At 46.4% G+C, this 12,559-nt stretch overlaps 2 protein-coding genes across 4 annotated transcripts in view; both read left to right on the forward strand.

Annotated features, from left to right (window-relative positions):
* Positions 1-1,109: 1,109 nt before the first annotated feature.
* LOC119911415 (tetraspanin-14-like) lies at positions 1,110-3,381 on the forward strand (the record flags this gene model as incomplete). The annotated part of the gene is given in 4 exon segments (XM_038730309.1): positions 1,110-1,235; positions 1,327-1,377; positions 1,869-1,982; positions 2,108-3,381. Coding segments are annotated over 4 exon segments (357 nt in total), but the record flags the coding sequence as incomplete, so codon positions are not given.
* A 261-nt stretch (positions 3,382-3,642) lies between these two features.
* Positions 3,643-12,559, forward strand: part of LOC119911337 (echinoderm microtubule-associated protein-like 4) — a 35,061-nt gene continuing 26,144 nt past the window's right edge. The window contains exons 1-2 of one of the 3 annotated variants that reach the window (XM_038730186.1): positions 3,643-3,944; positions 9,829-10,014. In XM_038730186.1, coding sequence (XP_038586114.1) covers positions 3,920-3,944; positions 9,829-10,014 — 211 coding nt within the window. In that variant the 5' untranslated portion in view covers positions 3,643-3,919. The remainder of the gene's footprint in view (positions 3,945-9,828; positions 10,015-12,559) is intronic. The other 2 variants (XM_038730187.1, XM_038730185.1) reach the window with 2 other exon arrangements.

The following is a 12,559-nucleotide window of genomic DNA, read 5'->3' on the forward strand; positions in this document are numbered from 1 at the left end:
ACAGAACCACTGCTGTGGAGCTCAGGAACCTTTAGTTAAACCTGTAGGAACATGTTCCTGTTGAGTAAAGTATCTTGTTCTTTTAACAGAACCACTGCTGTGGAGCTCAGGAACCTTTAGTTAAACCTGTAGGAACATGGTGCTGTTGAGTAAAGTATCTTGTTCTTTTAACAGAACCACTGCTGTGGAGCTCAGGAACCTTTAGTTAAACCTGTAGGAACATGGTCCTGTTGAGTAAAGTATCTTGTTCTTTTAACAGAACCACTGCTGTGGAGCTCAGGAACCTTTAATTAAACCTGTAGGAACATGTTCCTGTTGAGTAAAGTATCTTGTTCTTTTAACAGAACCACTGCTGTGGAGCTCAGGAACCTTTAGTTAAACCTGTAGGAACATGTTCCTGTTGAGTAAAGTATCTTGTTCTTTTAACAGAACCACTGCTGTGGAGCTCAGGAACCTTTAGTTAAACCTGTAGGAACATGTTCCTGTTGAGTAAAGTATCTTGTTCTTTTAACAGAACCACTGCTGTGGAGCTCAGGAACCTTTAGTTAAACCTGTAGGAACATGTTCCTGCTGAGTAAAGTATCTTGTTCTTTTAACAGAACCACTGCTGTGGAGCTCAGGAACCTTTAGTTAAACCTGTAGGAACATGGTCCTGTTGAGTAAAGTATCTTGTTCTTTTAACAGAGCCACTGCTGTGGAGCTCAGGAACCTTTAGTTAAACCTGTAGGAACATGGTCCTGTTGAGTAAAGTATCTTGTTCTTTTAACAGAACCACTGCTGTGGAGCTCAGGAACCTTTAGTTAAACCTGTAGGAACATGTTCCTGTTGAGTAAAGTATCTTGTTCTTTTAACAGAACCACTGCTGTGGAGCTCAGGAACCTTTAGTTAAACCTGTAGGAACATGGTCCTGTTGAGTAAAGTATCTTGTTCTTTTAACAGAACCACTGCTGTGGAGCTCAGGAACCTTTAGTTAAACCTGTAGGAACATGTTCCTGTTGAGTAAAGTATCTTGTTCTTTTAACAGAACCACTGCTGTGGAGCTCAGGAACCTTTAGTTAAACCTGTAGGAACATGTTCCTGTTGAGTAAAGTATCTTGTTCTTTTAACAGAACCACTGCTGTGGAGCTCAGGAGCCAGACGACTGGGATCAGAACGTTTATTTCAGCTGTAACGGGACTCATCGCAGCAGAGAGAAGTGTGGGGTTCCTTTCTCCTGCTGCATCAATGATCCTGCGGTGAGTTTATGGCTGATCAGAGATCAAAGCACATGATCAATCCCCCTTGTTCCATAACTGTATAATAAGTCTGTATTTGTGTTTATGTCAGGACTCGGTGTTGAACACTCAGTGTGGCTACGACGTCAGAAACAGACCAAAGGTGAGGTCATTTCCTGTTCTTTAAAGCAAACTTTCTTTTTGGACAGGTGATGGTCAGCATGGCGTGGCTCTTCAGGACGTTTTCGTTTATAAACTGAGCTGGATCATGGGTCCTTTGTCGGTTTGATACTGACCAAAAGTGGTTAATGTTCTAACAGGAACGTTGTCGTTGTTCTTGTTCCTGTTCCGTTAACATGTTCCAGTTAGAACACTAATGACACGCTCTAACAGGAATGTCCTCCTTGAGTTTTGACCTAAAAAAGCGTTCAATGTTCCAACAACAACATTTTGTTTATGTTCTTACGAGGAAAGTGTTAATGTTCTAATAAGAACGTTTTGTTACTGTTAACATGTTCTCTTTAGAACATGTTCTAATGTTGCAACATGATTGTGTGTTCAAACAGGAGACTCCTCCTTGGGTTTTAACAGTAACATGTCGTTGATGTTCTTATTGGGAACATGTTCTTTGACGTTCCTCACTGTTCCATACAGGCTGAGTGGAGTAATCACATCTTCACTAAAGGCTGCATCGCTGCGTTGGAGGACTGGTTGCCTGGAAATCTCTACACCGTGGCCATCGTCTTCATCGTCATCTCTCTGCTGCAGGTACAAATACTGTAACAGCACTGCATGTGTGTACTGTAGGTGTAACGGTACCTGGAGTACCTGTGTTAGTACACGTTGTCTCTGCTGGGTTCTGCTGTCTCAGTCGTGTGTTTACCTGTGATCAGATGGTGGGGATCTACCTGGCCAGGACTCTGATCTCCGACATCGAGAAGGTCAAATTCAGCTACTGATGCAGGAGGCGGAGTCTTCCCTGCGTGGGTGGAGTCTTCCATTTGTGGGCGGGGTATTACCTGCAGGGGTGGAGCTTCCCTCAGGTGTTGGTGGACCAAGTTTCTTCAGTCAGACGTGCCTTCTTCTTCTTCTTCTTCTTTGGTAGTTGCATCTGCCTTCAGTCTTCTTCAGATGATCTCGTTGCTAGGGTAACTGCAGACATGGCGTCGTGGTGAATGCGTGGAGCCTCCGTGGAGCCTCCGTAGTCCTGAAGGAGGGTGTGTTCCTGGGTAAAGACCAGGTCTTTCTGGTCTTGGGGCTCCTTGAGAATGTGACGTTGTGTTGTTGTTGTTGTTGTTGTTGTTTTTAAAATGAATTTTTTTTATATATTGTTGTTGTTGTATTGTGGCTGCGAGTTTCGTCAGCTAACAGACCTGTGCCTGCTCTGTACCAGACTGCCTTCACTTTTCCTCTCGTTTAAGAACCAACACGAACTGCAGCTTCAGGCCTCCCTGTGAATGTTTAATGAACCAGTGTGACCTTTGACCTGATTGGCTGTTTACCGTTCAGTGCCTCCTCCGTCGTCGTCATCTTCAGGGTGAACTCAGGTCTTCTTGTGTCTCTGACCAAAGTATTGTCCTCACTATTGATCGATCTAAATGAGTCATTCAGTCTGCAGAACCGGTTCAGTTCCTCAGTCGGTCATTTCATTGATTATCCAAATAGTTGCGGATCAGTCAATTCACTCATCCATCATCATCGTTGTTTCAGTGATTTAAAAGAGGAAATGAACCTCCTGCAGCAGAACGTGATGTTCCTGTAATTGGCCACAAAATAAAACCCCTAAACGATCAGTCAGTGGTTGATTGGTAAACATGTCGTCATCGTCAATAATTAGATAAAGTGGTAAATGTTAAGTTCAGAAACCACAGAAGAAGAATCCGTAAAGACAAATCGCCATCTCAGCTTCAGATCATGTGATCACGTGTGGACTGAATATGAAGACAAAGAACTTTATTGACACTGGATTCATGTTAACACTCTTTGAATAAATAAAGCTTATTGTTGAAATATTTTGTATGAATAAAGACCTCTAGCCAATCAGAGCAAACCAGAGAAACATCTGACTTCCTGCTTTTACTGATTAATTTTTCTGTTTCATCATTTTAATGATTTTATTCCAAGGAGATTCTGTTTTTATATTCAACAAAATAAAAGTTTGCTCTGAGTTTGATTCATGGTGTTTATTGATTATGAACACGTCACTTCCTGCTGCGTGTGATGACGGTGAATGTCCGCCGGGCGGCGCTGATGTCTGCTGGGACGGACAACCCGCTGAAACCTGACCTGCCTCCCCCCCATCCTCCCCCCATCCTCCCCCTCTCTCTCAACCTCCCCTCCCCCCAGCTCTGTGTGTGCGTGCGCCTCCGCCCCCCTCCCCTCGGGGGGAAGCGCGCGCTGCCAGAGCAGGCGGAGTCGGAAGCTCTCTGCTGGTCCGTCGTGTCTGCGGCTCCGCGGCTTCTCTTGTCTCTGTCTCGGATCCTCCTGGAGCGGCTTCTGGTCTCAGCACGCAGGAAACAGCGGATCTTCAGCCCAACGGACGGACGGACGGACGGATTCGGCGGCAGCACTGCGGGGACAGACCCGCCTCGGCTCGGTTCGGCTCTTCCTCTCCCCGCTGCGGTGGAAACCCCGGACGGAGGCCCGCAGTGTGCGTTCAGCCTCCCGCAGGCCTCCGGCCCGGACTCCCGCTTTTCTCCCGGAAAATGGACGGATTCACCGGCAGTTTAGGTGAGTCCGCGCCGCCGCTCGCGCCCTAAAGATCACCTGGTCACCTGTCCGTGCAGCGGCGGGACGGTGAGAGCCGCACGCGCCCCTGGCGGCTTTACACGTGTCACTGCTGTATTTATCAAAATACTCTGCACCGCCCCTCCGGCGGCTGCAGGGCCACAAACCAGCATTTCCTCCTGAAGGAGACCCCCCCCCCCCCCCCCCAGATAAAGACATGGGCTCGTCTGAGACCAGTAAGGGGGGAGGGGGCGAGTTAGATCCGGTTTAAGTTTCATAAATTCAGATTGTGATGAGATGCTGCGGGTCCCCGAACCTCGACTTGGACAGCACTGTGTTAGTGTGTGTGGGGACTCTGCAGAACCAGTACTCAAGATCCGGTTTACTTATTCATCCTGCTCACCTCCTGTTCCAGGAAGTAGTCAGAGCTGCAGGCTGCGGCAGATCAGTAAAAACCAAAGGGGACAAATCTAACTTTGTTTAAAACACTTCCTGTCAGAAACAAAGAGATTTACACACCCAGAGGTTTGTGAAGAGCTGAGAAACTTTATTTACTGAAACACTTCCTGTCAGATAAAAAGTGATAAGAAGAAATGTTGGACCTTCAGCTCAGGTACTAAAACCTCCGGACCATCGTTAAAATCGTTAATCATTGAAAGGTCCAGGCAGGTACTCGCCGCTGTTACCAGGAACTAATAGCTGCCAGACTCAAATGACCTGAAGAGTTAACGCTTCAGATCCTCACGTACAGGACTGGAACTGGAGGGTCTCTGGTCAGATCCAGGTGGAACCACATTGATGACCCGCGGCTGATTGATCACTGTGATCAATCAGCCGCGGGTCATCAATGTGGGTCATCATCACAAGTTGAGAATAAACGCTTTCAGGAAGTGATGCCATCACTGCTGCAGGTGAGATGTCAGGGTGACATGAGTCGGCCTTTTGTCTCCGTAAACCCCTTAATGCACCTGAGAGGATGCGTCCAGAGCGAGACAGCTGCAGGCAGGTGTGGCAGATGCCCTGAGGTGACATCAGACAGGTGTGAAGAGGGGGAGGGAGGCAGCCTACACAATATCCACACAGAGGTACAGACAGTAAAGGTGATGTTGCTATAGACTAAATGAAAAATGGTACAGATATTTATAGTAGTGTTAATGATAACAATCGTAATGTTAATGATTATAATAACAATAATAACAATAGGACTAGTAACAATAGTCGTTGCAGCAGAGGGTTTCGAGCAGGAACACGGGGGCAGCAGGTGACCCGCAACCACAGATCCAGACTCTACAGCTCCAGAGCCAGAAACACCTGCAGGAAGTGATAGGAGGAGAGAGGAGAGGGACGAGATATATTTAGATAATGCGTCACGGAGGTGCTTGGGCCCCAGAACAATAACTTCAGTTTTATCTGAGTTTAACATGAGAAAATTACAGGTCATCCAGGTTTTAACATCCTCAAGGCACATTTGAAGTTTAGCTAACTGATGAGTTTCATCTGGTTTGATCGATAGATATAACTGAGTATCATCTGCATAACAATGAAAGACGCACCTGTATTTCTCTGGGTTCTTTTCAGACGATGCTGACAGCAGCAGGTGTGTCTTTTTTGTGTTAGTTGCTTGAGCAGTTTCAGTGTCAGAAACCAGGCCTCAGTTTTATGTGTCTCTGACTGCCATGACCTCCGGGTCATCAGAAGAAATCACATTTAGAACCAAGTCAGATTTAGGCTATACCTCCCCTGGCTTACAGAGAATCAAGTCATCATACAGTCCACAACTCCTTTAGCACACCTCTTTTAGCACCATGCTGACTGGCAGAGGAAACCCTGCGGGTCATACCCAGAACTGACAAGGATGCCTCTTCTTGTCTGTGGCCGGTCTTCTGAACTTGAGCTCCGCTGGAGTCCGGTCTTCATCCAGACGGAGTTGGACTGTGCTGATGCTTCGTATCCACGGAGAGCCCCCTCTTGGACAGTCTGGTGTTTCACCATCTGGACGGCATTTCCTGTCCTGTATGACCTGAGAAAGTTAGGCAGAGAAAGTCACAGCTGAACAGAACCTTGTTGTGATGGTTGCCCTAAGATTTGAGGGGGGCAGGGTTAGTTAATTTCTTGTGAATGGTTGTGACAGGGTTTATAAGGGTTTATAAGGCTTTTTCAGGTGGCTTGGATCCATGGTGTCACTCTGCGCTCCTTATCAACAGACAGGCAAACAAGCGCTCCGTGAGGTAACCATGGCAACGGCTTCTGTGTAACTGGCTCGATCCCTTGAAACTGTCGTGGTCGTTCTTGTCTCACGCACACGCCCGCCCGCTGCCAGAGTTGAAATGTCAATCTTTTGCCTACAGTTTATCAGTAGACGGAGACTAAACTGCAGTTTGATCTGAGTTTCCCGAATAATATAAAAAAAACAGTTAGGCCACCAGGTCTTAAACAGGCAGCAACCTTTGCTGCTGTCTCTTGTTCATTAAAAATAACCTATTAACTTCTAGTTAGTAGTTATATTATTTAGTTATAGAATCAATTATTTCATGCTGCATGTTGCACATTTAGCTGTTGAAGCTTGGTAAAAAATGAATACAAAATAATTCTTATTATTGAGAGGTGGCGAAGGCGCAGTGGATTAGACACTTGTCTTTGATTCCCTCTGCAACACATCCACCAGATAAGTTATTTTCATGGGTCCTGCTTTACAGGGTCTCAGTATATTTTACTGCTTTTTTGCCCTTTGCCAATCACATGCCTGAACCAGTGTTGGCGTTGTCACCGATATCATCATCATAGAATAAGACAGCACCTGAACACAAAACCATTTGAACGGGGGGGTTAGTACAGGCTGACTGACTGCGTTCTGTTCTGCAGAGACACTGAAGGAATGCATCATGTCAGTCAGAGTCCTAACGAGTTTACGCAGAGACAAACCTGTGTCTGAGAAAACAATGTGGGTTTGCCTCCCTGTGTGTGTTGCAGTAAAGCAGACATGCAGACACTTGCAGCGCCTGCAGGACTGAGCGTTTACTTTTCTTTCAAACACTGAAAATGTTTCTAGCTCAGTTTATTTTCTGAAATCTTTTCCAGAACCAGAACGTCATAAACCACTCGAACCCTCAAAGCTCACACTGTTCGTTTCTGATTGTTTCCTGATCGATACTCTCCTCCTAAAACACAGTCACATACAGACAGGTCTCTGCTGGATCAGGGGTCTGTGGAGCTCTGCTGGATCAGGGGTGAATACCTGGTTTCTGTACAGCAGCTTTGTTTTATCAGGTGGTCTGAGTGAGATCAGAGAAAGCTGAGGTCAGAAAGGCAGACAGCATCAGAGACCAGTTCAGATCATGTGGTCTCAGGGGCGTCCTGCTGCAGAGCATGGACCTGAGGGTCCTAAAAGTCTTGAGAGTCCTGGTAGGCCTGAGAGAAACAGAACATGCAAAGACTGAGGGACACAGAACAGGATCACACCTGCCACCTGTAGTCACCTGTTGTTGCCACCTGTTGTAGTCACCTGTTGTAGTTACCTTTAGTCACCTGTTGTTGCTAGCTGTTGTAGTCAACTGTTGTAGTCACTTGTGATGTTGCCCACCTGTTGCAGTCACCTGATGTTGCCCACCTGTTGCTGCCCCCTGTTGTACTCACCTGTTGTTGCCAGCTGTTGTAGTCACCTGATGTTGCCCACCTGTTGCTGCCCCCTGTTGTAGCCACCTGTTGCAGTCACCTGATGTTGCCCACCTGTTGCTGCCCCCTGTTGTACTCACCTGTTGTTGCCAGCTGTTGTAGTCACCTGATGTTGCCCACCTGTTGCTGCCCCCTGTTGTAGCCACCTGTTGCAGTCACCTGATGTTGCCCACCTGTTGCTGCCCCCTGTTGTACTCACCTGTTGTTGCCAGCTGTTGTAGTCACCTGATGTTGCCCACCTGTTGCTGCCCCCTGTTGTAGCCACCTGTTGCAGTCACCTGATGTTGCCCACCTGTTGCTGCCCCCTGTTGTACTCACCTGTTGTTGCCAGCTGTTGTAGTCACCTGATGTTGCCCACCTGTTGCTGCCCCCTGTTGTAGCCACCTGTTGTAGTCACATGATGTTGCCCACCTGTTGCTGATCACAGGGTTCCAGATCCAGCTCCTGAACGTTCTGAATCAGGACCCTGAACCCCAAAGACCCCATGGTCAGACTAGCACCCTGTGTGTGGTAAAGGGGCGGAGCATAGAGCTGAGAAATGTGACGGACAGCTGTGAGATATGACACCAGTGTGTAACCCCCCCATACATGCAGACAAACACCTGAACAGTGCCCCCCCATCTGAACTTAACACCCCCGTAACAGGGCTGCATATACGGTACGTTCTGACCCGTGTTTCCGTCTCCCTGTAGATGACGGTACTTTCTGACCCGTGTTTCCGTCTCCCTGTAGATGACGGTACTTTCTGACCCGTGTTTCCGTTTCTCTGTAGATGACGGTACGTTCTGACCCGTGTTTCCGTCTCTCTGTAGATGACGGTACTTTTTGACCCGTGTTTCCGTCTCTCTGTAGATGACGGTACCTTCTGCCCCGTGTTTCCTTCTCTCTGTAGATGTTGGTACTTTTTGACCCGTGTTTCCGTTTCTCTGTAGACGACGGTACGTTCTGACCCGTGTTTCCTTCTCTCTGTAGATGTTGGTACTTTTTGACCCGTGTTTCCGTCTCCCTGTAGATGACGGTACTTTCTGACCCGTGTTTCCGTCTCCCTGTAGATGACGGTACTTTCTGACCCGTGTTTCCGTTTCTCTGTAGATGACGGTACGTTCTGACCCGTGTTTCCGTCTCTCTGTAGATGACGGTACTTTTTGACCCGTGTTTCCGTTTCTCTGTAGATGACGGTACCTTCTGCCCCGTGTTTCCTTCTCTCTGTAGATGTTGGTACTTTTTGACCCGTGTTTCCGTTTCTCTGTAGATGACGGTACGTTCTGACCCGTGTTTCCGTCTCCCTGTAGATGACGGTACTTTCTGACCCGTGTTTCCGTCTCCCTGTAGATGACGGTACTTTTTGACCCGTGTTTCCGTCTCTCTGTAGATGACGGTACCTTCTGCCCCGTGTTTCCTTCTCTCTGTAGATGTTGGTACTTTTTGACCCGTGTTTCCGTTTCTCTGTAGATGACGGTACGTTCTGACCCGTGTTTCCGTCTCCCTGTAGATGACGGTACTTTTTGACCCGTGTTTCCGTCTCTCTGTAGATGACGGTACCTTCTGCCCCGTGTTTCCTTCTCTCTGTAGATGTTGGTACTTTTTGACCCGTGTTTCCGTTTCTCTGTAGATGACGGTACGTTCTGACCCGTGTTTCCGTCTCCCTGTAGATGACGGTACGTTCTGACCCGTGTTTCCGTCTCTCTGTAGATGACGGTACGTTCTGACCCGTGTTTCCGTCTCTCTGTAGATGACGGTATGTTCTGACCCGTGTTCTCTGTAGAGCACGGTACGTTCTGACCCATGTTTCCATCTCTCTGTAGATGACGGTACGTTCTGACCCGTGATTCCGTCTCCCTGTAGATGACAGTACGTTCTGACCCGTGTTCTCTGTAGAGCACGGTACGTTCTGACCCGTGATTCCGTCTCCCTGTAGATGACGGTACGTTCTGACCCGTGTTCTCTGTAGAGCATGGTACGTTCTGACCCATGTTTCCATCTCTCTGTAGATGACGGTACGTTCTGACCCGTGATTCCGTCTCCCTGTAGATGACGGTACGTTCTGACCCGTGTTCTCTGTAGAGCACGGTACGTTCTGACCCATGTTTCCATCTCTCTGTAGATGACGGTACGTTCTGACCCGTGTTCTCTGTAGAGGACGGTACGTTCTGGCCCATGTTTCCGTCTCCCTGAAGATGACAGCATGTTCTGACCCGTGTTTCCGTGTCTCTAGATGACAGTATGTCTGGAGCGAGTGTCTCCGATGTGAACGACCGTCTTTCTGCTCTGGAGCTTCGTGTTCAGCAGCAGGAAGACGAGCTGACGGTGATGAAAGCTGCTCTTGCTGACGTCCTTCGCCGCCTTGCTGCCTCTGAAGTCTCTGCTGCATCCTCAACCAAGAAACAACATGGAGGGAAAGGTAGTGCTCACTTTTAATTTCTCTGATCTTGATCAGTTTTGTTATTTTCACTGAAATTCAGAAAAACATGCTAGTAAACCAAGACTGACAAATATTTAGAGGGTGTTGACCTAACGTCCTAATCAGTCTTTAACTGGTCAGGTTCAGTCTTTAACTGGTCAGGTTTTTACTAGTCAGGTTCACTCTTTAACTGGTCAGGTTTTTACTGGTCAGGTTCAGTCTTTAACTGGACAGGTTTTTACTGGTCAGGTTCAGTCTTTAACTGGTCAGGTTTTTACTGGTCAGGTTCAAGTTTTTACTTGTCAGGTTCAAGTTTTTACTGGTCAGGTTCAGTCTTTAACTGTTCAGGTTCAGTCTTTAACTGTTCAGGTTCAGGTTTTTTACTGGTCAGGTTCAGTCTTTAACTGTTCAAGTTTTTACTGGTCAGGTTCAGGTTTTTACTGGTTATATTCAGTCTTTAACTGTTCAGGTTCAGGTTTTTTACTGGTCAGGTTCAAGTTTTTACTGGTCAGGTTCAGTCTTTAACTGGTCAGGTTTTTACTGGTCAGGTTCAGTCTTTAACTGGTCAGGTTTTTACTGGTCAGGTTCAGGTTTTTTACTGGTCAAGTTCACTCTTTAACTGGTCAGGTTCACTCTTTAACTGGTCAGGTTCACTCTTTAATTGGTCAGGTTCAGTCTGTAACTGGTCAGGTTCAGGTTTTTACTGGTCAGGTTCAGGTTTTTACTGGTCAGGTTCAGTCTGTAACTGGTCAGGTTCAGGTTTTTACTGGTCAGGTTCAGTCTTTAACTGGTCAGGTTCAGGTTTTTTACTGGTCAGGTTCAGGTTTTTTACTGGTCAGGTTCAAGTTTTTACTGGTCAGGTTCAGTCTTGAACTGGTCAGGTTTTTACTGGTCAGGTTCAGTCTTTAACTGGTCAGGTTTTTACTGGTCAGGTTCAGGTTTTTTACTGGTCAAGTTCACTCTTTAACTGGTCAGGTTCACTCTTTAATTGGTCAGGTTCAGTCTGTAACTGGTCAGGTTCAGGTTTTTACTGGTCAGGTTCAGTCTTTAACTGGTCAGGTTTTTACTGGTCAGGTTCAGGTTTTTTACTGGTCAAGTTCACTCTTTAACTGGTCAGGTTCACTCTTTAATTGGTCAGGTTCAGTCTGTAACTGGTCAGGTTCAGGTTTTTACTGGTCAGGTTCAGGTTTTTACTGGTCAGGTTCAGTCTGTAACTGGTCAGGTTCAGGTTTTTACTGGTCAGGTTCAGTCTTTAACTGGTCAGGTTTTTACTGGTCAGGTTCAGGTTTTTTACTGGTCAAGTTCACTCTTTAACTGGTCAGGTTCACTCTTTAACTGGTCAGGTTCACTCTTTAATTGGTCAGGTTCAGTCTGTAACTGGTCAGGTTCAGGTTTTTACTGGTCAGGTTCAGGTTTTTACTGGTCAGGTTCAGTCTGTAACTGGTCAGGTTCAGGTTTTTACTGGTCAGGTTCAGTCTTTAACTGGTCAGGTTCAGGTTTTTTACTGGTCAGGTTCAGGTTTTAACTGGTCAGGTTTTTACTGGTCAGGTTCACTCTTTAACTGGTCAGGTTCAGGCTTTAACTGGTCAGGTTCAGGCTTTAACTGGTCAGGTTCAGGTTTTTACTGGTCAGGTTCAGGTTTTTACTGGTCAGGTTCAGGTTTTTACTGGTCAGGTTCAGGTTTTTACTGGTTATATTCAGTCTTTAACTGGTCAGGTTCAGTCTTTAACTGGTCAGGTTCAGGTTTTTACTGGTTATATTCAGTCTTTAACTGGTCAGGTTCAGTCTTTAACTGGTCAGGTTCAAGTTTTTACTGGTCAGGTTCAGTCTTTAACTGGTCAGGTTCAGTCTTTAACTGGTCAGGTTTAGGTTTTTACTGGTATATTCAGTTTTAACAGGTCAGGTTCAGGTTTTTACTGGTCAGGTTCAGGTTTTTACTGGTTATATTCAGTCTTTAACTGGTCAGGTTCAGTCTTTAACTGGTCAGGTTCAGGTTTTTACTGGTCAGGTTCAGTCTTTAACTGGTCAGGTTCAAGTTTTTACTGGTCATATTCAGTCTTTAACTGGTCAGGTTCAGGTTATTAGGGCCCGAGCACGACTGTGCGAGGTCCCTATTGAATTTGTAAAGATTTCTTTTCTTTTTTTTCCCCTGCAAAGTAAGCTCCATTTTGGGGACCTAAACATACTAAAAAACTCACCAAACTTTGCACACATGTCAGAACTGGTGAAAAATTTCATATGTTATTTGTTTCGCACATGGGCGTGGCAAAATGACTCGCTAGCGCCACCTAGAAAATTGGAAAAAATTTGCCCCTCGTTCACGTTCAACCTACATGCACGAAATTTTCTGGGGACATGTATCGTATCAAGACGCACAAAAAAGCCTCAAGAACCCATAGCCTAAAGTCAACAGGAAGTCGGCCATTTTGAATTTTACAGCCATTTTTGGATGATTTACACACTTCGTACTTTAACGAACTCCTCCTAGGGATTTAGTCGAATCGACGTCAAATTTCTGCTGTGCCTTCTAAAGGCATTGATGATG

The sequence above is a fragment of the Micropterus salmoides genome, unplaced genomic scaffold (genome assembly GCF_014851395.1).
Source record: "Micropterus salmoides isolate LMB-PRFRI ecotype aquatic unplaced genomic scaffold, ASM1485139v1 Ms_hic_scaffold_2, whole genome shotgun sequence".
Classification (NCBI taxonomy): Eukaryota; Metazoa; Chordata; class Actinopteri; order Centrarchiformes; family Centrarchidae; genus Micropterus; species Micropterus salmoides.